The sequence below is a fragment of the Haemaphysalis longicornis genome, unplaced genomic scaffold, assembly GCF_048455015.1.
Source record: "Haemaphysalis longicornis isolate Haplotype H1 unplaced genomic scaffold, Haemaphysalis longicornis Haplotype H1 scaffold_2, whole genome shotgun sequence".
Classification (NCBI taxonomy): domain Eukaryota; kingdom Metazoa; phylum Arthropoda; class Arachnida; order Ixodida; family Ixodidae; genus Haemaphysalis; species Haemaphysalis longicornis.
The window spans coordinates 52,055,605-52,077,995 of NW_027526295.1; the positions used below are offsets into that span (position 1 = coordinate 52,055,605).

The window sequence follows — 22,391 nt, forward strand, 5'->3', positions numbered from 1 at the left end:
TGACTTACCCATAGTCCCTTCCATCCCTTCCTTGAACTGCAGACGTATGCGTGCTGATCTTACATTTCTTCACAAAATTGTTCATGGTGACCTTTCTTGCGCAGACATGCTTAACTGTTTAGAGTTTAGTGTTACACAAAGGCCCACCACGTCGCATCGCCCGTTCTTGACCGCTGCGCGCAACTTCAATCATTCTCCTATACGCAGAATACCGAATTGTTACAACCGCTTCTTTGAACGCCTTGACATCTTTCAGAAATCCTTTACAATTTACCGTACAGCGCTGTTGAATACAGTATGTTAAATATGTATATGTCTGTCGTTTTTTTTTTTCTAGAATTTGGTTTCTCTGCGGTTGTGGCTATCCAACTGATAGTTGCCTATTTTTGAAACTGTTTACTGTCATTTGTTCGTCTTATCATTTGTCTCTACACTCTTGCCGTTGTTTTTGTTGTATTTCTGTCACACTTTGTTGCTCTGCCTGTCGTGTGGACCTTTACGACAGGCAGAGCAATATAGGCATCTTCTTTTTTTATTTTTTTACCTGTACCCAGGCTCCGCCTGTGCTTTATTTCTGTCATTTTCACTACTTCAATTTGTGGGTGTCTTGTCGGTTGTTTGTTTCTTGATATATGTAACTTGTATTATGTTTTTATGTAACTTTCTGTGCTCCAGCACACAGGCCTCTGACTGTTCCTGGGCACGCAAATAAACATGTATGATTGATTGATTGAATATTATTATTATTATTATTTTTATTATTGCAGGAAAAACTGCCTAATTTTAAACCCCACTAAAACAAAGGTTGTCACATACATCCGGAATACCCACCGTCTGCTTTTTCCTACAGTATGGAGGGAGCTCCTCTGCCAAGGGTTGAGGAGATTAGGGACCTAGGGGTGCTTTTCGACAGTACCCTGTCTTTTTCTCCTCATATTAGGCTCATCACCCGGCGAGCACTCTGAAGTCTTGGAAATGTGTGCCGGATTACAAAGGGATTCTTTTCTCCAGATCCATTTCTAATGCTGTACAATGCAATATGTATACCACAGTTAGAATATGCTTCTGTTGCCTAGAATGGCATCTCCAAATCTAGTAGTGAATTAATAGAACGTGTGCAGAAAAAGTTTTTATCCCTATATATAAGCAGCGTCATCATAGTCACAGTTTTCATCCTGATTCTGACTTACCCATAGTCCCACCCCTTCCTTGAACTGCAGACGTATGCGTGCAGACCTTACATTTCTTCACAAAATTGTTCATGGTGACCTTTCTTGCGCAGACCTGCTTAACTGTTTAGAGTTTAGTGTACCACGAAGGCCCACCAGGTCGCATCGCCCGTTCTTGACCGCTGCGCGTAACTCCAATCATTCTCCTGTGCGCAGAATACAGAATTGTTACAACCGCTTCTTTAAACGCCTTGACATTTCAGAAATCTTTTACAATTTACCGTACAGCGGTGTTGAATACACTATGTTAACCACCTGTGATATGTCTGTCGTTCTTTTTTTTCTTTTTTTTTCTGGAATTTGGTTTCTCTGCCGTTGTGCCTATGCAACTGATAGTTGCCTATTTTTGAAACTTTACTGTCATTTGTTTGTTTTATCATTTGTCTCTACACTCTTGCCGTTGTTTTTGTTGTATTACTGTCAAACTTTGTTGCTCTGCCCGTCGTGTGGCCTTTACGACAGGCAGAGGAACAAAGCATTTTCTTTTTTTATTTTTTACCTGTACCCAGGCTCCGCCTGTGCTTTATTTCTGTCATTTTCACTACTTCAATTTTTGTGTGTCTTGTCGCTTGTTTGTTTCTTGCTATATGTTTATTGAATTTTGTTTTCATGTAACTACCCGTGTGCTAGCACTCAGGCCTCTGGCTGTTCCTGGGCATGTAAACAAACATGATTGATTGATTGATTATTATTATTATTATTATTATTATTATTTTTATTATGTAAGCACACGGGTAGTTACATGAAAACAAAATTCAATAAACATATAGTAAGAAACAAACAAGCGACAAGACACACAAAAATTGAAGTAGTGAAAATGACAGAAATAAAGCACAAAATATCCCCATGAAGAAGTCTATAAAGAAAGATAATATCAGCTCGCATTCGTCGACACCGAAGTCTTCCTTCCCTTCGGTGTCGACGAATGCGAGCTGATATTATCTTTCTTTATAGACTTCTTCATGGGGATATTTTGTGTGACGACTTGGTTACACTTATCAATGTCAACTTGCCGAACAAACTTTTCCGAACATTTCGAACTTTTAGAACAGATGCTTTAAGTAGAAGACGCTCGTCCATCTGCAGAATACAATGTGCATATAATGAATATTCTGATCGTCTTGATATTTTCCAGAGCTCTTTTTCTTTGTTCTCAAACGACTTGAAAACTGTTGTAGCTTAAGTGCCTTTATGTCATTGCGAATTTATGTGCCGTATTTATTTTAGGCAAATCATGTTCTTGTTTGTTTGGTTTTTACATTTCCTGGTTTTGTGTTGCTTGAATTTCTGTAGGTTTGAGTGCCAGTGCTTGTAATGCTGAGCTTCTTTCAAAGTTGAAACTTCCGAACATTTCGTTATGAAACCTTCGTTTTATGCGTATAACTTATCTCTGTCATGTTCAGTGAGTACTTCCTGTTTTTCAGGTGCCTTGAACATTTCTCTGTCCGAGTGTCATGGCTTGCAACGCTAGGTCTCCTGTTTCTTTTCTTTTCTTTTTTTTTTTGGTGTTTTGCTTTCTGAGATTACTGTAACTATCTTTACTTTATTGTTTCTTTCATGCATATGGTTTTGGGTGTTGTGTTGTCTTGATTTTAGTTTGTTTTTATGTATGTTTTGTATATGGTGTACCAGTACCAAGACCCTAGGGTTGTTCCTGGGCACCGAAAATAAAGGTTGATTGATTGATTGATTGATTGATTGATTGATTATTATTATTCCTGATTCATTCTGATTCTGACTTACCCATAGTCCCTTCCATCCCTTCCTTGAACTGCAGACGTATGCGTGCAGACCTTACATTTCTTCACAAAATTGTTCATGGCGACCTTTCTTCCGCAGACCTGCTTAACTGTTTAGAGTTTAGTGTACCACAAAAGCCCACCAGGTCGCATCGCCCGTTCTTGACCGCTGCGCGCAACTCCAATCATTCTCCTGTGCGTAGAATACAGAATTGTTACAACCACTTCTTTGAACGCCTTGACATCTTTCAGAAATCCTTTACAATTTACCGTACAGCGCTGTTGAATACAGTATGTTAAACACCTATGATATGTCTGTCGCTCTTTTTTTTTTCTGGAATTTGGTTTCTCTGCGGTTGTGTCTATCCAACTGATAGTTGCCTATTTTTGAAACTGTTTACTGTCATTTGTTCGTATTATCATTTGTCTCTACACTCCGTTGTTTTTGTTGTATTACTGTCAAACTTTGTTGCTCTGCCTGTCGTGTGGCCTTTACGACAGGCAGAGCAACATAGGCATCTTCTTTTTTTATTTTTTACCTGTACCCAGGCTCCGCCTGTGCTGTATTTGTCATTTTCACTACTTCAATTTGTGTGTCTTGTCGCTTGTTTGTTTCTTGCTATATGTTTCTTGTATTTTGTTTTCATGTAACTACCCGTGCGCTAGCACTCAGGCCTCTGGCTGTTCCTGGGCACGTAAATAAACATGATTGATTGATTGATTGATTGATTGATTGATTATTATTATTATTATTATTATTATTATTATTGCCCGCTGTTCAGGCTGCATAGCACGTGTAACTTCTACTCTGCAGACGTAGATAATTTTAACAGCTCCCTCAATCAGTTGAGTTCAGACAGTTGCAGAATTTTTGTTCGCTAATACGCTCCCTCATATTCGCCTACATGGAACTAGACGGAATATTTCCTTGCTCCGTCATACTGAATGGATCTTGTTCTGGTTATAGTAACTTCTTTTTTACCTGCTTGCCTTACTATATGAATAGTATGCTGTTTATATGACTGTTTTGTTGTTTTCCATTTTGTGGATTGCTGTTATAACGTTACACGATTATCTGTAGTGTTCAAATGTTTTATTTCATCTTGTATGATTTATTTACGAATTCGGTTGTATCCTATCAGTTTTGGTTGTGTTCATTGCATGTAGTGTATATGCTATCTACGTTTTGTAGTGGTTTGTGCGGTAATCTTTGTAATATACATTGTAAAAGTTATTTTTTTACTCTTTTATCATATATGTTGTCTAAGTGTTCTTTCCTTTCACTCTTTTCCCTTTTTTTCACTTGTATCCATCTGTGTGCCAGAACCAAGGCCTCACGGCTGTTCCTGGGCACAATAAGTATACATGATTGATTGATTGAATAATATTATTGTTCAAAACACCCATTTTGGTTCTCTAATGAACTTCGTACCACCCTTAAGTTAAAAGACCGCTGCCATAGAAAATATAAGAAAACCGGGCTTGTTGAATGGAAAAAGGACTTCCGCTCTCACCGCAAGACGTGTAAAAGTCTTTATTAGCGGGACCAGCGCTCTTATCTCAACTCTGTGGACAGCAGCCTTGATTCCCAGCCAGCAACATTCTGGAATATATTCGATCCCCTAACAATAACTCATTTGAGCAAATTCGTCTTGATGATTCCTCTTAAAAAGAAGTTCGTGATGTTGCCAAACATTCTGCGCAGAAATTTAGTGCTACATATGGCCAGCACGATGACACTGAAATAAACGTAATGTTAAATAATGTACAGGGTTCCAGCTTAGTACAATTGGACGAGCAGTTGGTGCTTGAGAGTCTAAGGCGCATGAAACCGTGGCTGTCGTGCGGCCCGGACGGAATACCTCCCGCTATTGTAAGAACATTCCGCAGCATTTTTGTTCCTGTTTTAACTGCGATATTCAATCACTGTCTAAAAAGGACACATTTCCTCGTACGTGGAAAATTTCTTGAGTGCGCCCCATTTTCAAGTCAGGGACCAAATCTAATGCAAAAAAACAATAGAGCAGTTTTATCCTCTGTGCTGCCTCCAAGATTTTTGAGGCAGCGCTGCACAAAGTATTGTCAAGTTCTCTACAGCAGTTTCTTACAAGTAAACAGCATGGTTTTATGTCAGGAAGGTCGACAACAACAAATCTCGCCTGTGTTACGAATCGGCCAGCGCCGCCGTACTGTCCCGCATCACTCCTCGGCTGTGCGGCGAAGCCCCTGCGTGCTCCTTCGAAAACAGGCGCAACCATGTCGGTGGCAAGTTGCGACAAGCCGCGTCAGACGCTTCGCTCTCAGCGCATCAATAACTTCGGCGGCTGGCGGCGTGGCTCGTCTCCACGCTCTTTAAGGACACAGAGGCCCCGTCGATCGGAACGGAGTCCTCCTCTCTCCCCTCTCTCGGACTCAACGTGCCCGAGGCTATGAACGTCTTACGAACTCTGGAAAGAGTGTTGTGCGTGTTCCCACTTGTTGCGTTTGACCGTTATCGCTTTTGGGTATAAATAGAGCTGCCCAAGCGTTGTAACTCATTCCTGTTATAGCAGCCAATCGATGTTGTCGCTCTGCTCGAGTCCTGTATTGTAACCTCGCCCGTCGGGGCATTGTTCTTTGGCTTCGGCTCACCTCTAGCTATGAGGTAAACAGTTTAGGTTGGCCTATCAGCTCTGGACTTCTTCACGGCTGCAGTCGGCCTACCCGGTTTGAACAATTGGTTGGCAGCAGTGGGATGGCAACTTCGTAACACCTGAAGCCAGCGGTGCGAGACCCAACACCACGGACGTCAAGGTGGCTTTGGACTTCGCAGAATTCACGGCAGTCAAGGGTGAGTGCGGGACTTTTCTTCACTGAGTTTTACCAGGCTTCTGAGGATAGCCGGTAGGGCGTGTGTTTTTGTCGCGTGGGTTATTCGCGCAAACCATTTTTGGAGCAGTGGGAAAGCAGTACTCTAGACCGGCCATGAATTTGAAAGCGTTGAAAAAACCGCAGTTGTTGGAGCTTGCAAAAGAGTTGCGCTTGGATGTTACGGACGCGCTGAGAAAGCCAGAGCTGATACAGGCTATACTCGCTGTCGGCGCTGACGATGAGGAGCTGTCGGAATGCATTGAACGGATCAATGGCAGGGAGACCGCGAAACGTCAGGCCGCAGAGGCGGAGGCAGAGGCTGAGCGTCAGCGTGAGGAGCTCGAAAGGCAGGAACCCGAGGAAAGAAAGCGAGTACGGGAGCTCGAGTGGCAGAAACAAGAACAGGAACGCAAGGAAAAAATACGCGATCTGGAACTCAAACACGAGGAAAAGATGCGATGGTACGCCCTCGATATCGAGCGAATCCGAAGGGAAAGAAAGAGGCTCGAAAAAGAGAGACTCCAACGGGAGAACAAGCACCTAGAGCACAAAATTCAACTCGAGCAGGAAGAAGTGAAGCCCGAGTTTGAATTGTTGCTCGAAAAAGACCTCGTTGTCGAGGAAAGCACCGTGCCAGCGCTGCCAGTAGCAGACGCTGCTCGGGAGCGCGAGTCGGAAGCGACCGTTGCTGCACCGTAGCGCGTCAAGGTTGCGGAGAGAGATAACGACGGCGCATTAGCTCAGACTGTCGGCAGAGGGCAGTGCGTGTCCACTGAGTGTGATAATGTGTCGACTAGAGATGGGCAAAACGGCTCACTTCAGTGAGCGGCTCAGAACGGCTCAGTTCACTGAAGTGAACCGGTTCATTTGAACGGTTCAGCGGTTCATTTAGGTTTGTAACTTCTGTTAAGCATCCATAATCTAAATTATTATTCAATTGTTATTGAGTCATTTATTTTGTAACAACATCCGCTGTATTTGTGCTGAAAAGAATTGGCCGCACCATCATTACAAAAGTTTTTATGTGTCAGTGGTATTTCAGAATCACTCTCGGTCGATATATAAAGAAGAAAATGCAACTTTTTGTCAACTTTATAACCTCACAAATATGATCTCTACTAGTGAGCTGTGACGCCAGAAAAAATGATTCTGGAAAACATGATACAAGAAACTAATTTTAATATTGTGGTGGTGAACAACACTTTGTTCAGTTTATTCGAAGCGAGGTCGACGGGTCCGCTTTTTGGCAGCGATAATAGATGACGCGAAAGTTGCACACAAGACCCAGCTGGGTTGGCCGATACGCCTCTAATAACTCTACCGGAACGTGCCGACACGACTCCTTCAGAGCCATGCTCAGCACGATTCTCTAATCGAGCGAGCAGCCGCTGAACCTCGGTTCTTAGGAGAGCCGCTCTGCCAAAGAACCGCCGGGAGCCGATAATCGCCGCGGAACTGAGCGGTTGAGAAGATGCGGCTCGTTCCTGACTCGGACAACAGCTACACGCACAAATGTAACTGTAGTGATTCTAGTGAATTATATGGTCACAGGAGTTTATTTGCCTATTACTTTGAAAATACAGACGCAGTTCATTCACTGCTGCCATTGCGGCCTCCCGATCTGTCATTCACCGCCGCCGCCATCGCGGTTCCCAAATGGCGCCTGAGAAGATCCGCTTCGCGAAGAGCGGATCTCGAAAAGAGCGAGAGCCATTCTTCGGTTCTTCAGTTCAGTAACTGAACGGAAAGAGCCGGAAGAGCCGAAGAACGGGTCAAAACTGCATCCGGTTCTTCTGACTCGAATTGTCTGCTCCCACAACAGGAGGCGCGCTGGAGGAGTTTGAAAAATTAGCCCCAGCCGGCCCGGCAGTACAGTTGCTTTCCCGCGCCGATAACAGATGGCGCAGAGAGACGGCTCATTTGACCCGGGTCTTCGGTTCTTTCGCTCAGTAACTGAGCGGATTCCGCTCACCGGAAGAGCCGATGAACGGGTCAAAACTGCATCCGGTTCTCCTGGCTCGAATCGTCTGCTCCCACGACAGGGGGCGCGCTGGAGGAATTTGAAAAATTAGCCCCCAGCTGGCATGGCAGTACAGTTGCTTTCCCGCGCCGATAATAGATGGCGCAGAGAGACGGCTCATTTGACCCGGGTCTTCGGTTCTTTCGCTCAGTAACTGAGCGGATTCCGCTCACCGGAAGAGCCGATGAACGGGTCATAACTGCATCCGGTTCTCCTGGCTCGAATTGTCTGCTCCCACGACAGGGGGCGCGCTGGAGGAATTTGAAAAATTAGCCCCCAGCTGGCATGGCAGTACAGTTGCTTTCCCGCGCCGATAACAGATGGCGCAGAGCGACGGCTCATTTGACCCGGGTCTTCGGTTCTTTCGCTCAGTAACTGAGCGGATTCCGCTCACCGGAAGAGCCGATGAACGGGTCAAAACTGCATCCGGTTCTCCTGGCTCGAATCGTCTGCTCCCACGACAGGGGGCGCGCTGCAGGAATTTGAAAAATTAGCCCCCAGCTGGCATGGCAGTACAGTTGCTTTCCCGCGCCGATAACAGATGGCGCAGAGCGACGGCTCATTTGACCCGGGTCTTCGGTTCTTTCGCTCAGTAACTGAGCGGATTCCGCTCACCGGAAGAGCCGATGAACGGGTCAAAACTGCATCCGGTTCTCCTGGCTCGAATCGTCTGCTCCCACGACAGGGGGCGCGCTGGAGGAATTTGAAAAATTAGCCCCCAGCTGGCATGGCAGTACAGTTGCTTTCCCGCGCCGATAATAGATGGCGCAGAGAGACGGCTCATTTGACCCGGGTCTTCGGTTCTTTCGCTCAGTAACTGAGCGGATTCCGCTCACCGGAAGAGCCGATAAACCGGTCATAACTGCATCCGGTTCTCCTGGCTCGAATTGTCTGCTCCCACGACAGGGGGCGCGCTGGAGGAATTTGAAAAATTAGCCCCCAGCTGGCATGGCAGTACAGTTGCTTTCCCGCGCCGATAACAGATGGCGCAGAGCGACGGCTCATTTGACCCGGGTCTTCGGTTCTTTCGCTCAGTAACTGAGCGGATTCCGCTCACCGGAAGAGCCGATGAACGGGTCAAAACTGCATCCGGTTCTCCTGGCTCAAATTGTCTGCTCCCACGACAGGGGGCGCGCTGGAGGAATTTGAAAAATTAGCCCCCAGCTGGCATGGCAGTACAGTTGCTTTCCCGCGCCGATAATAGATGGCGCAGAGAAACGGCTCATTTGACCCGGGTCTTCGGTTCTTTCGCTCAGTAACTGAGCGGATTCCGCTCACCGGAAGAGCCGATGAACGGGTCAAAACTGCATCCGGTTCTCCTGGCTCGAATTGTCTGCTCCCACGACAGGGGGCGCGCTGGAGGAATTTGAAAAATTAGCCCCCAGCTGGCATGGCAGTACAGTTGCTTTCCCGCGCCGATAATAGATGGCGCAGAGAAACGGCTCATTTGACCCGGGTCTTCGGTTCTTTCGCTCAGTAACTGAGCGGATTCCGCTCACCGGAAGAGCCGATGAACGGGTCAAAACTGCATCCGGTTCTCCTGGCTCAAATTGTCTGCTCCCACGACAGGGGGCGCGCTGGAGGAATTTGAAAAATTAGCCCCCAGCTGGCATGGCAGTGCAGTTGCTTTCCCGCGCCGATAATAGATGGCGCAGAGAGACGGCTCATTTGACCCGGGTCTTCGTTTCGTTCGCTCAGTAACTGAGCGGATTCCGCTCACCGGAAGAGCCGATGAACGGGTCAAAACTGCATCCGGTTCTCCTGGCTCGAATTGTCTGCTCCCACGACAGGGGGCGCGCTGGAGGAATTTGAAAAATTAGCCCCCAGCTGGCATGGCAGTACAGTTGCTTTCCCGCGCCGATAATAGATGGCGCAGAGAAACGGCTCATTTCACCCGGGTCTTCGGTTCTTTCGCTCAGTAACTGAGCGGATTCCGCTCACCGGAAGAGCCGATGAACGGGTCAAAACTGCATCCGGTTCTCCTGGCTCGAATTGTCTGCTCCCACGACAGGGGGCGCGCTGGAGGAATTTGAAAAATTAGCCCCCAGCTGGCATGGCAGTACAGTTGCTTTCCCGCGCCGATAATAGATGGCGCAGAGAAACGGCTCATTTGACCCGGGTCTTCGGTTCTTTCGCTCAGTAACTGAGCGGATTCCGCTCACCGGAAGAGCCGATGAACGGGTCAAAACTGCATCCGGTTCTCCTGGCTCGAATTGTCTGCTCCCACGACAGGGGGCGCGCTGGAGGAATTTGAAAAATTAGCCCCCAGCTGGCATGGCAGTACAGTTGCTTTCCCGCGCCGATAATAGATGGCGCAGAGAAACGGCTCATTTGACTCGGGTCTTCGGTTCTTTCGCTCAGTAACTGAGCGGATTCCGCTCACCGGAAGAGCCGATGAACGGGTCAAAACTGCATCCGGTTCTCCTGGCTCGAATTGTCTGCTCCCACGACAGGGGGCGCGCTGGAGGAATTTGAAAAATTAGCCCCCAGCTGGCATGGCAGTACAGTTGCTTTCCCGCGCCGATAACAGATGGCGCAGAGCGACGGCTCATTTGACCCGGGTCTTCGGTTCTTTCGCTCAGTAACTGAGCGGATTCCGCTCACCGGAAGAGCCGATGAACGGGTCAAAACTGCATCCGGTTCTCCTGGCTCGAATTGTCTGCTCCCACGACAGGGGGCGCGCTGGAGGAATTTGAAAAATTAGCCCCCAGCTGGCATGGCAGTGCAGTTGCTTTCCCGCGCCGATAATAGATGGCGCAGAGAGACGGCTCATTTGACCCGGGTCTTCGTTTCGTTCGCTCAGTAACTGAGCGGATTCCGCTCACCGGAAGAGCCGATGAACGGGTCAAAACTGCATCCGGTTCTCCTGGCTCAAATTGTCTGCTCCCACGACAGGGGGCGCGCTGGAGGAATTTGAAAAATTAGCCCCCAGCTGGCATGGCAGTGCAGTTGCTTTCCCGCGCCGATAATAGATGGCGCAGAGAGACGGCTCATTTGACCAGGGTCTTCGGTTCTTTCGCTCAGTAACTGAGCGGATTCCGCTCACCGGAAGAGCCGATGAACGAGTCAAAACTGCATCCGGTTCTCCTGGCTCAAATTGTCTGCTCCCACGACAGGGGGCGCGCTGGAGGAATTTGAAAAATTAGCCCCCAGCTGGCATGGCAGTACAGTTGCTTTCCCGCGCCAATAACAGATGGCGCAGAGCGACGGCTCATTTGACCCGGGTCTTCGGTTCTTTCGCTCAGTAACTGAGCGGATTCCGCTCACCGGAAGAGCCGATGAACGGGTCAAAACTGCATCCGGTTCTCCTGGCTCGAATTGTCTGCTCCCACGACAGGGGGCGCGCTGGAGGAATTTGAAAAATTAGCCCCCAGCTGGCATGGCAGTACAGTTGCTTTCCCGCGCCGATAATAGATGGCGCAGAGAAACGGCTCATTTGACCAGGGTCTTCGGTTCTTTCGCTCAGTAACTGAGCGGATTCCGCTCACCGGAAGAGCCGATGAACGAGTCAAAACTGCATCCGGTTCTCCTGGCTCAAATTGTCTGCTCCCACGACAGGGGGCGCGCTGGAGGAATTTGAAAAATTAGCCCCCAGCTGGCATGGCAGTACAGTTGCTTTCCCGCGCCGATAACAGATGGCGCAGAGCGACGGCTCATTTGACCCGGGTCTTCGGTTCTTTCGCTCAGTAACTGAGCGGATTCCGCTCACCGGAAGAGCCGATGAACGGGTCAAAACTGCATCCGGTTCTCCTGGCTCGAATTGTCTGCTCCCACGACAGGGGGCGCGCTGGAGGAATTTGAAAAATTAGCCCCCAGCTGGCATGGCAGTACAGTTGCTTTCCCGCGCCGATAATAGATGGCGCAGAGAAACGGCTCATTTGACCCGGGTCTTCGGTTCTTTCGCTCAGTAACTGAGCGGATTCCGCTCACCGGAAGAGCCGATGAACGGGTCAAAACTGCATCCGGTTCTCCTGGCTCAAATTGTCTGCTCCCACGACAGGGGGCGCGCTGGAGGAATTTGAAAAATTAGCCCCCAGCTGGCATGGCAGTGCAGTTGCTTTCCCGCGCCGATAATAGATGGCGCAGAGAGACGGCTCATTTGACCAGGGTCTTCGGTTCTTTCGCTCAGTAAATGAGCGGATTTCGCTCACCGGAAGAGCCGATGAACGGGTCAAAACTGCATCCGGTTCTCCTGGCTCGAATTGTCTGCTCCCACGACAGGGGGCGCTGGAGAAATTTGGAAAATTAGCCCCAGCTGGCCCGGCAGTGGAATTGCTTTCTCGCGCCGGCAATAGCTGGCGCAGAGAGCGTTGACCCGGCTTTTAGGCTCTGTTGGCTCTTTCTCCATGGTTTACAGTGCTGTGGCTCGCCCCGTTCGACACGGATCACTGAGGGGGCGAGAAGGGTCCCCCTCTCTCCAAAAGAACCGCCACTAACTTTTACTGAGCCACGGCCCACTAGTTCTTTAAAAAGAACGGCTCAAAAGAACCGGATCACTCCTGAGCGACGTATCTCTAGTGTCGACGTTTGTTTTGGAAATCTCGGCGAGTGTTCGGACGGTTCAAATTCGCGGGAGGCATTGGAAACGGCTACCGGCTTGAACGTGAACATTTCGCGAGATAGCGACGTTTCGCAGGATTGCGTAAACGATGAGGCTACCGAAAGGCAACACGAGTCCGCTGAAACGGAAGTTGTTCCTTCGGACGGTAGTTCAGAAGAGAGTGAGGTGGTGGCAAAGCCTGCAGCCGAGGCAGCGAACGGTTTGCACGGTTCAGTTGGGAGTCATGACGATCGCGCCACTGAGCAAGCCGATTCTGTCCTGTCACCAGCTCAGGTAACTGACCTCGAGCGAAGATCAGCCGAGTTCGTAGAGATTCCGGCGACACGGGCAACTGAGCCGTCTTTTGAGACAGGGCAGCCTGCTTGTAGTGTAGTTCTGGCAGTGAGGAATAAGAACGGGAACACGCTTCGGTCTTCGCGTGCTGAGGCTGCCACCGAAACAGCGAGGCACGACAAAGTAGTGACTGATGGATGCTACGAGGCGTCTAATGAGCACATCGTGCCCTTGTCACTCCCAGCTAATGCTCCTGACGATAAGCCAACATCAGCTGAGCTAATTGAGATTCCAGTTTCTCTTGTGGCTGAGCCGAAGTCGGGAACCGACCAGCCAAAGGGAAGGAGCGCAAACGCGTTCCGGCGTTTGCTTTCCGAACGCGTTCGCGAAAAGGCGAGCAAGAAGGATAGAGGGAAAAGTTCCGCACGTACTTGTGGCGCGTGTTTCAGTTCGGGCACGCCACCGGGCAAAGCCGTGAGCTTGCATCGCGCCAAGGGAACGCCGCCTCCAGGAAGGAGTGCGCGCCTTACGTTCGAACGCTGGAAAATCTCGCTCGCTCCTCCGCGCGCTCGGCCTTTGTCGAAAACAACGGCCGGTGTCCTTTCACGCGGTCGCAGCAGTCGCTTTCAGGAAGCAGGTGCACCTAAAGTGCGATACAAGAAGGGGAAAACTCGGAGCAATGATGAGAGCTCGAATCGCAGATCTCAGCGCGAGAAGTGGCTTGTAGACGCCTGACTTTCTCAATTTCATTGTTTTTCCTGGGGCAGGTTTCGCCCTTTACGATTACATTTCTTTTTGTGTGGGACATTTCCATTCAAGCGAAATGTCACCTTTCAGGTTTGTCACTTGTCTAAAGTACTGCTGGGCAAAAATATAACTAGACTAGTTAGTTATTAGCGTATTTTATCGCAACTAAAAGCCTGGTAGATCTTCAGTGTTGATTTGTCTTCGCACTTGCCGGCGATGCGGTTGTGTCTTCCTGTGTTGTTCTGTTGCTTGCCTGACCAACCCAGAGACGTTCTTGGGGAGCCACTACTCGTCCAGTGACCCACCCGGTGAAGCTCCAGCACGGTGTCGTACAGACAAGGCCTGGAGTCGAGCGTCTGCCGAGCACTTCACTTCGACAGCATCCCTCCGGACAACGGTTGAAGACCCTTGTCCATCGGGATCTCGGACCCCCGGCGGAGAAGCTGTTACGAATCGGCCAGCGCCGCCGTACTGTCATGCATCACTCCTCGGCTGTGCGGCGAAGCCCCTGCGTGCTCCTTCGAAAACAGGCGCAACCATGTCGGTGGCAAGTTGCGACAAGCCGCGTCAGACGCTTCGCTCTCAGCGCATCAAAACTTCGGCGGCTGGCGGCGTGGCTCGTCTCCACGCTCTTCAAGGACACAGAGGCCCCGTCGATCGCAACGGAGTCCTCCTCTCTCCCCTGTCTCGGCTCAACATGCCGAGGCTATGAACGGCTTACGAACTCTGGAAAGAGTGTTGCGCGTGTTCCCACTTGTTGCGTTTGACCGTTATCGCTTTTGGGTATAAATAGAGCTGCCCAAGCGTTGTAACTCATTCCTGTTAGAGCAGCGAATCGATGTTGTCGCTCTGCTCGAGTCCTGTATTGTAACCTCGCCCGTCGGGGCATTGTTCTTTGCTTCGGCTCAACTCTCGCTATGAAGTAAACAGTTTACGTTGGCCTATCAGCTCTGGACGTCTTCCCGGCTGCAGTCGGCCTTCGCGGTCGCAACACCTGCTTCATGGAGCAGGCTTCCGCTGCACTCTCCGAGCGAGGCCAGTTGGACGTTCTCTACTGTGACCTGAGCAAAGCATTTGATGTTGCCTGGCATGTGTTGTTACTTGATAAGCTTTTGCAGTTGGGCATTGCTACACCCGTCGTGGCATTGCTGGGTAGCTATCTAAGCAATCAATTCAGTTTCCTTATTGTTAGTGTGCAGGCGTCCTCTATGCATAGATCAACAAGCCATGTGCCCAAAGGCTCCGTGTTGGGCCCTCTCTTGTTCCTTATTTTTGTGAGTGATGTATCAGTTGTAACTAAAAAGTCTTCGTTTCTTCTCTATGCTGACGACATGAAAATATTCAGCTGTATAAAGTCCATCGATGACTGTGATTCCCTGCAGCAAGATAGATTCACCTTTGCTAACTGGTGCTCAGATAACAGACTAAATCTAAATCCCGCGAAACAAAGGTCATGTCTGATACCCGAAAAACGAACCCCATTTTCTTTCGCTACAGTATTGATGACGGTTTTCTGTCTAGAGTACACGAGGTGAAGAGCTCGGACTGCTCTTCGACAGCGCCTTAACTTTCTCGCCTCATGCCACTCAACTGACTCGGCGGGCGCTCCGCTTGCTTGGTGCTGTATGAAAATTTTCACGAGACTTCCAGTCCCCTGATTCGTTCCTAAACCTTTGTATGGTAATTTGTATTCCTGCTCTTAAATATGCCTCTGTCATTTGGAATGGAACCTGCATATCTAACTGTCAACGTGTAGAGCGTGTACAGACAAAATGTTTATCAATATTTATGCATCGTTTTCCCTCTGAGCCTCTCCCAATAACTGTATGTTTAAGTTACCAGCGAACCCGCTAAGACATTCTTTTCTTATACAAACTGCTTCATGGTACAATTTCATGCCCAGAACTGCTTGCAGCAATCGGTTTTCGTATTCCGAAAAAAGCAACAAGGCTTAACCACCCTCTCCACACAGCTGCACAACTTAGCACATATTCTCCTGATAGGCTGCAACGCCTATATAACCTTCATTCTGGGGAACTTGATATCGTTTGCCCAACGCCTATATAACCTTCACTCCGGGGAACTTGATATCGTTTGCCCTCTCCTTGGGGGGTTTTACACCGGGCTGTTAGCCGTGCCTTGCTAACTTCATTTCGACAGTACTCGTGTTCTTCAGTTATTTTCTCATGTGTGCGTTGGTTTCACAGAGTTTGTTTTCGTTTGTTCATGTATGATGCTGGTGCTGCGGGTGTAATCGTTGTATGTACAATGACACACTTCTGTGGTCAACTCTTCATACATATTTTTAAGTGGCCTGGGCAGGGCACCATAACAAATGTTTCTATAACTTATCACTTTCTGTGAATAGTTAGAAATATTTCCTGCACTTTCTTCCATACGTTTTTGTGCAACTGATGCTTCATCCTAATGCTATGGTCATTGTACGATGTGTTTTTGTAATGTATCATAATTTGCAGTCTCTGTTAGTCGTGTAATGTAGTTTGGATACCACTTTAAATGCTATTCGAGTTAGTATTCCTGTTTATTGTTCTTCCATCACCCACCTTTTTTCCTGGCAGTTTATGTGTCAGCCGCTGATGTATGTCAATGCGGTCTTTTAATTCCCTCTCAGTGCACCAGCACGAGGGCTTCAGCAGTTCCTGGGCACTTGAATAAACGTTGATTGGTCGATTTATTATTATTATTAATATTGTTATTTTTCATATTAGCATTATTATTATTCCTATTATTATTTGACGGTACCGCGATTAATATCGGGGTGCAATAAAGCAGATCTTCTCTACCTATTAAAAATTATTCACGGCTCAGTGTCTTGTGTAGTGCTGCTACAACATGTTCCACTCTATGTGCCACAGAAATTGACCAGGAAGCATGATGTTCTTCATAATCCGAACTGTCTGCGTGGCTTGTGCCCTCTGTTCAGAATGCAGTGTTTGTGCAGCCGGTACTCTGAATACTTAGATATATTTATTAATTCCCTGACTCCCTTTCGCAAGTAAGTCCGTGAGCTTCTCATGCCATAACTTTGCTCTTTTTCATTCTTGTCCTCATGATGTACAGGCTGACTTTTATGCTGTTACTTCGGCGTGGATCGCTAGCAACTCAAGCCTTTGTTCTTCTTTCTTTTTGCTTTTTTATTTCCTCCTATCTTTTATTGTATCCATTACTTTCATGCTGTTTATATGGAGTGGAAGCCATCTAAGATAACGCCGTTTTTATACGGCTTACACTATTCTATCTGTATATTTCTCTTGCCAGTTTACGTGCATGCGCAAAAACCTTTCGCTTGCATTGTCCTATTGCTCTAGGCACTTCAATTTGTATACATTGAAAGGGGGTCTATTTTCTTGTAGACACAGATGGTCACAGAGGTCCAGAACCGCAGAGGGAGCCGACAAACGATCACACCCTAAGCCGCGCAGACCGAGCTTCTTCTTCATTCACACGTTCGTCTGGTTGTCTGCCAGCAACACGGCGGTGTCTGATGGCACATAACCATTAAAAGGGATTGTCCACAGTTCCTAATTAATGCAGCCAGCATTCCATCATTACAATATATACGTGTGTTTGCGTTTGTCAAAGCGTGTTTTGTTGTTCAGCGCAAGAAATGATATTTTCTCCTTTGTGTGTGGGAGATGTGCACTTCTTGCGTCACCTGTTTTCTTTTGTTTTTGTTTCTTTTTTTGTTTTTTTTCGTGCACCAGCAAAAAGGCCCCCGGCTGTTCCTGGGCACGCTAATAAACACCGATTCATTGATTATAATTATAATTAATATTATTATTATCGGTTCGCGATAACGGTCATGTGGTTGTTGTGGGCAAGCGAATGAGCGAATAAGTGATTGGTTGTTCTCTACAGCGCATATATGTATCGTACGATGCACTAGATGTCCGTAAGGTTAAAAAAACCGCAGTGCCTAGAGTTATGTCCGACAAAAACTAAAATTAAAAATTACGCCCACCTCCCCTCGCGGGAACCCTGGTGTGATGCAACGCATCTCATTGGGGGTTCCATTGGCGTTTTCCATCGTATTGATTACGCTTATAGCAGGGATTCTCACGCGAAGGGGAGGTGGGCGTAATTTTCCATTTTCACCATGCAATGCACATGCAGTACACGTATGCTCAGGTACGGTCTTTATTGCAGACGAGAATGAGTACCTTGTGGTCCGTAAAGCGCACAGTTAGGGGCTCGACGATTGCACCGTCGAGCACTGCGAGAGAGTGCAAGCGCAACGCGTACGACCGTCGACTGAGACTGTCGGAGCGCGGCATGCCGCTTTATATTGACAGCGCCCGAAGGAGAGGAGAGCGCAGAGACAGAGAGTACTGCCCATGCGCAGCACGCGCACCGCCGAGCGCAGCACCGCCTACCGGTGCCTAGCAACGGAGTGAGAGCTCGCTGCGCCAACCCGCAGCTGTTTGGGAGAGAGTGTTCGCTATAGGAGAGAGGAGAGGAGGAGAGGCACAGCTGTGCGGACAACGCCGGACAGACGCAGGAGGGACAGAGGGGCGAGCATGAGATGCGTTGCATCTAAAAATTAAAAACTAAAGTTATGTCCTACGGGACTTTAGGATATTATTTTGAGTTACGTCCGAAGGGCCAAAAAATTTAAAATTAAATTTCCAACCGATAACATTTCAGACAGTGTGTCCAGTTTTGTCCTACGAACAAAAAAAAATTTAAAATGGAAATTGTGTGCGACAGAACTTTATGCTAGTGTTTTGAGTTGCCTCCGGTGTAACAGCCTGCAAGTGACATTGATGTTACATCCGACGTATGCCACAGTAAAAATTGAAGTCTGAACGTTCGACGTAAGGTAACCACTAAAAAACATTTACAGCTGTTGGTACTAAATACCGCGAAGTTCAATGATATTCTACGCAACATTATTGCAAGGCTCCATTGTACAATAGGTGACGTTTTAACTCTTTCGCTACCGCAGAAAATTGACCAATTTTGGGGGGTCCAAGAAAACATTTTTTTTTCTGCTAAAAAATTATTTAGGCACTAATTGCAGGAGCACGAAATGCAGATTATTTAACGGCCTTTCCAATAACACCAGTTTTTTAAAGGTTTTCATATATCATAGTTGTGAAAAAAAATATCAAAATCAAAAGTTTTGTCAAGTTGTCGAAAAAAATGATAAAAAAGGAGTTGTGTATATCAAACCACCGGTAGTAGAAAAAAATTAGAATATACATTTTGCAGGGAAACATTTCAAAAACACACCCTAAAAAAAATGTCGACTTGCGCGGAACAGTTTTTCAGATATAAAAAAAAATGTTAGCACGCACGGTGCTCGTGTCATGCGGTGAAGCCCAACCTCTAATTCAAACTGTGCAATTTTGGGTGGTTCCCTGGAATAAATCTGGCGGTTTGACGTTATCAGAGGCACCAATTTGCCCCCACATAACGTAAAAACATCTTGTCAATGGCTGACTTTGCATTTACAGCGAGCACAATATTTGGGACAAGCACGCGATGCAGAAAAAAACATGCATGAAGTTGAAAACGGAGCGCCGTGGCTGATGTTTGTTGTCGTTCACGGTCAGTTATCTCTCAAAACATAAAGCTGAGCTTTATTATCATCTTCTTACTCGCAATTGTAGCCTTGCTCGCAAAAATGAGGTACAATGAGCTAGAATCGTCCCCTGCGATCTTTGGCCGAGTAGCAGTCGCGCGATAAAAAAGATCAGCACAACGAGCCTCCTCTATTGCAGCGCCACCTAACATTTTTCAAATGAAACAGTACAAAAACTTATCAGAGACTCCGTCCGAATAGACAGTTCAACTAAGCAGCAACATTAGACACCCGGATATACCCTCGCATGAAAACGAAACTGGAAGGCGAACAGCTGGCAGTGTAAGGCCGGTTTGAAGCGCTGTCCTCGGCGGAACAGATATCTGGCGACTGGGTGTGACCTTTTGACTTGCATCTGAAGTTCTTATCGCAGAAATCGGGTTAGGGTGGGGGGAAATGAGGAGCGGCGTGCTTTGTTCGAGGATCAGTCGCGGACGCTTCAGGCGCCATGGCAGTTAGCCTTGAAGTTGGGTAACTGCGTAGTTGCGCTAAATATGAATTTCGCGATGCAGAAACGAAACCGAAACTGTTGCAAACTGTTTGGGAATGGTCCTGGGGTAAGTAGAACTACCAGAGTACTTAGGACAACTTGCGCAAAGGCAATAAAACTGCCTAAAATCATAAAGTAGCTTTGCAACCAGGCACTGCTTGACATTTTCAGCCGATTTCTGGGATTATTACTGTCAGAGCGTGAACCTGATGATTGAAAATCGTTTGCTAGTTCCCCATTCACGCCCTGATAGCAAAAAACAAGCGCTGGTGCAGAGTAATTACGAGTTGCACGCATTCTTCGTTGGTAGCCTTGAGGCGCGATGACCACGCCCCTTTTCCACAACCAGGTGATTCAAAAGCGTGTCAAAAATCACGTTTCCGTTGCAAAAATGAAAACAAAACTGATTTTGAAACGTCATTTTCTGATCTAACTCCGAACAGCTTTACTTGTTCGAGAAACGCCTGGAACGCTATGAAAAGGCGCTCCCAAAAGTATCGATCAAATTGATCGATTTTGATAGGCGCGGTAGCGAAAGAGTTAATTGGCAAACAACACGTATGTTGCTGATATACGGCCTACCCGAATTGGTAAATAATAGTTGAAACGGTTACGTTGGTTCGTCCTGTCATCTTCGATATATAGGGTGAGATTTGATGACTAGTTTTTCATTCAGTAATGACAAAAATGTCCATTTGTTCGAGCGGTTTGGAGCGCGTTATTTGCAGCCGTTCAATGAAGCGATGTGCGTCAGAATTCCGCCTGGGTTATTGAACTTCTCTCAAAATTTTTTTTATTCGAATGCACGTACACTTGTTTTCATATCCAACATACGAAATGAAAGGAGAAGTCGGGAATTACAAAATAGAACCTCTTGTCGAGGGGCGGCAAAGTTCCAGTTCATAGCGTCTGCAGCTCGTGCCGAGAACAAAGTGTACATGGGCCAAGAAATTTTTACAAATACAATTAATAATTGATGTGGGTTAGAGAAGCGAATGCCCTGGTACTCTCTTATTCTTCCCAGGGAAAACGAAAGATCAAAAAAATTTAAATATTATACCCAGCTAACTAACGGAAAATGTGTTTTATAAAAGCGGTAACTATTATGGGCAGACGGGGTGTTTGTTGCGCCATATTTAATTGGTGCGCGTGCAGTCACTTTGTATGCAGATGTAAGTAAAATGACATCCATTGAAGTATAAAGCTGACATTTTGTCTTGAAGGAAATGGTTCACCCCAATTTTTTGTTCTTTGCCTTCATAGAGTTCCATACTAAAATACCTATATCAGTACCAAACTATATATTGCCGTACACGCTGTACAGAAAATAAATAGGCGGGCACGCGGTAAATGGTAAAGCATAAAATAAACTTTATATTAAAGTGCCGACTTATGTGGTGACCTTTTAATTTATTTCTCCACTCGTCGGCAAGCCTGATGCTCATTCCTAGAGGAAGCTGCTACAAGGCTGTCTGCCCCGGCTGGTGCTTACACGCTGCGACGGGTGATGAAGAAACGTCAGGGGCGCTGCCGCCCCTCACTGTTGTGCGGAACGGCGTTCCTGGAACTAGTTCCTGTTGGAGAGAACGGAGGTACGCTACCGTTCCACTGAGGGCCGGTGGGACAGTAATGGCAACTCGTTAGGCTTACTAAGCAACAGCGAGGGAACAACGGCGTTCCTTCTGTAAACATGCCATAGGTATAGGACTTGACTGCTTTTGAAGCCGAGGCTTCAGGGCGCTGAAATTAGTACAAAACGCCACAGACCGCTGCTGTGTTTTTCTTCCTATAGGCTGCCAAATTTTGCCGCCCTTCGCGGGACACGCATCCTCAAAGGTCAAAGGCAGAAGAATAACCCGCAGCGGGCCGCACCTGTCGTCAGGCCGCACTTAGTGCGCGTGGCCTTCTCGCAACGGCAGGTGCAGACGCCAATGAGACACGAGCATTGGTGCCCCTTTAAATCGCGCCGTAGGAATATATGTGAAAAACAAATGCCGGATTCCGGCTGGGAAAGACTCCGGTGAGTTCAGGACTGCCTGCGGCGATCCTGAACGACTTCCTGCGGGAATCAAAGGTTAGTTACCTAGATGACCTGGCAGAAACAGTTAAAAAAAGGCCGCTGTCACGTCCAGTGCGTATAGAGCAATCGATACAAGTATGGTGTGTTTTGTGAAATCAACTCAAGCCAATATGAAAGGCCCGGATGTCCTCCTCTGTCATTATTTACTTTATAACGCGTCCGCACGCAAGGGTTTATGGACAAGGCGCGGTGCGAAAGCATTAGACAGGTGTGTACGACCACGTCGTCAGCATGTTCATCTGGCCGTCGCGGATTTACAAGCCACGCAGCCCGTGCCGCACACTGCATTCAAGTGACACGCACGTACTTGGCGCGTAATATACTGTTAGGATTGCCTACCACATGAGGCGCAAAGAACTACTTCCGCTTGCCTGTAACTTGACTATAGTGCGTTTTTTTCGTGAGCTCTTTGTTATATTTTTTATGACTAGGCAGCACAACAGGGAGCCGGGTAGGCTTCAAGCTTGTCCCATGACGGTCCCTCCTGTAGTAACCTTCCAACATGCCGACATAGGAAGTTGGAGATAATTTGTGTGGGAGAAAAAATTCGTGTGGGAGCGTTGATTTCGGTTCTTCTTATCGCCAGATAATGTGCTACCGGCGGTGTTCATATTCGTATAATATACGTAGTTCGATGTGAGTTTTGAATTGCTCACTTTATTCGGCCTCAGCATTATCTAGCACACATATCTTAATAAAGAAAAATCAAATGTAACGTTAATGTAACGATAACTTTCAATGATGGAAATATAACTGGAACGCGTTCCTTTTGCAATGAACTTGCTACGGGAACTCAC

At 47.4% G+C, this 22,391-nt stretch overlaps 1 protein-coding gene across 1 annotated transcript in view; it reads left to right on the forward strand.

The window, feature by feature from the left end:
- The window catches only part of LOC144167965 (uncharacterized), a 41,335-nt gene extending 19,369 nt beyond the window's left edge, over positions 1-21,966 (forward strand). Inside the window, exon 5 of the mRNA XM_077697077.1 lies at positions 20,948-21,966. Within this exon, the coding sequence (XP_077553203.1) occupies positions 20,948-20,965 (18 nt within the window). The 3' untranslated portion in view covers positions 20,966-21,966. The remainder of the gene's footprint in view (positions 1-20,947) is intronic.
- Positions 21,967-22,391: the final 425 nt, after the last annotated feature.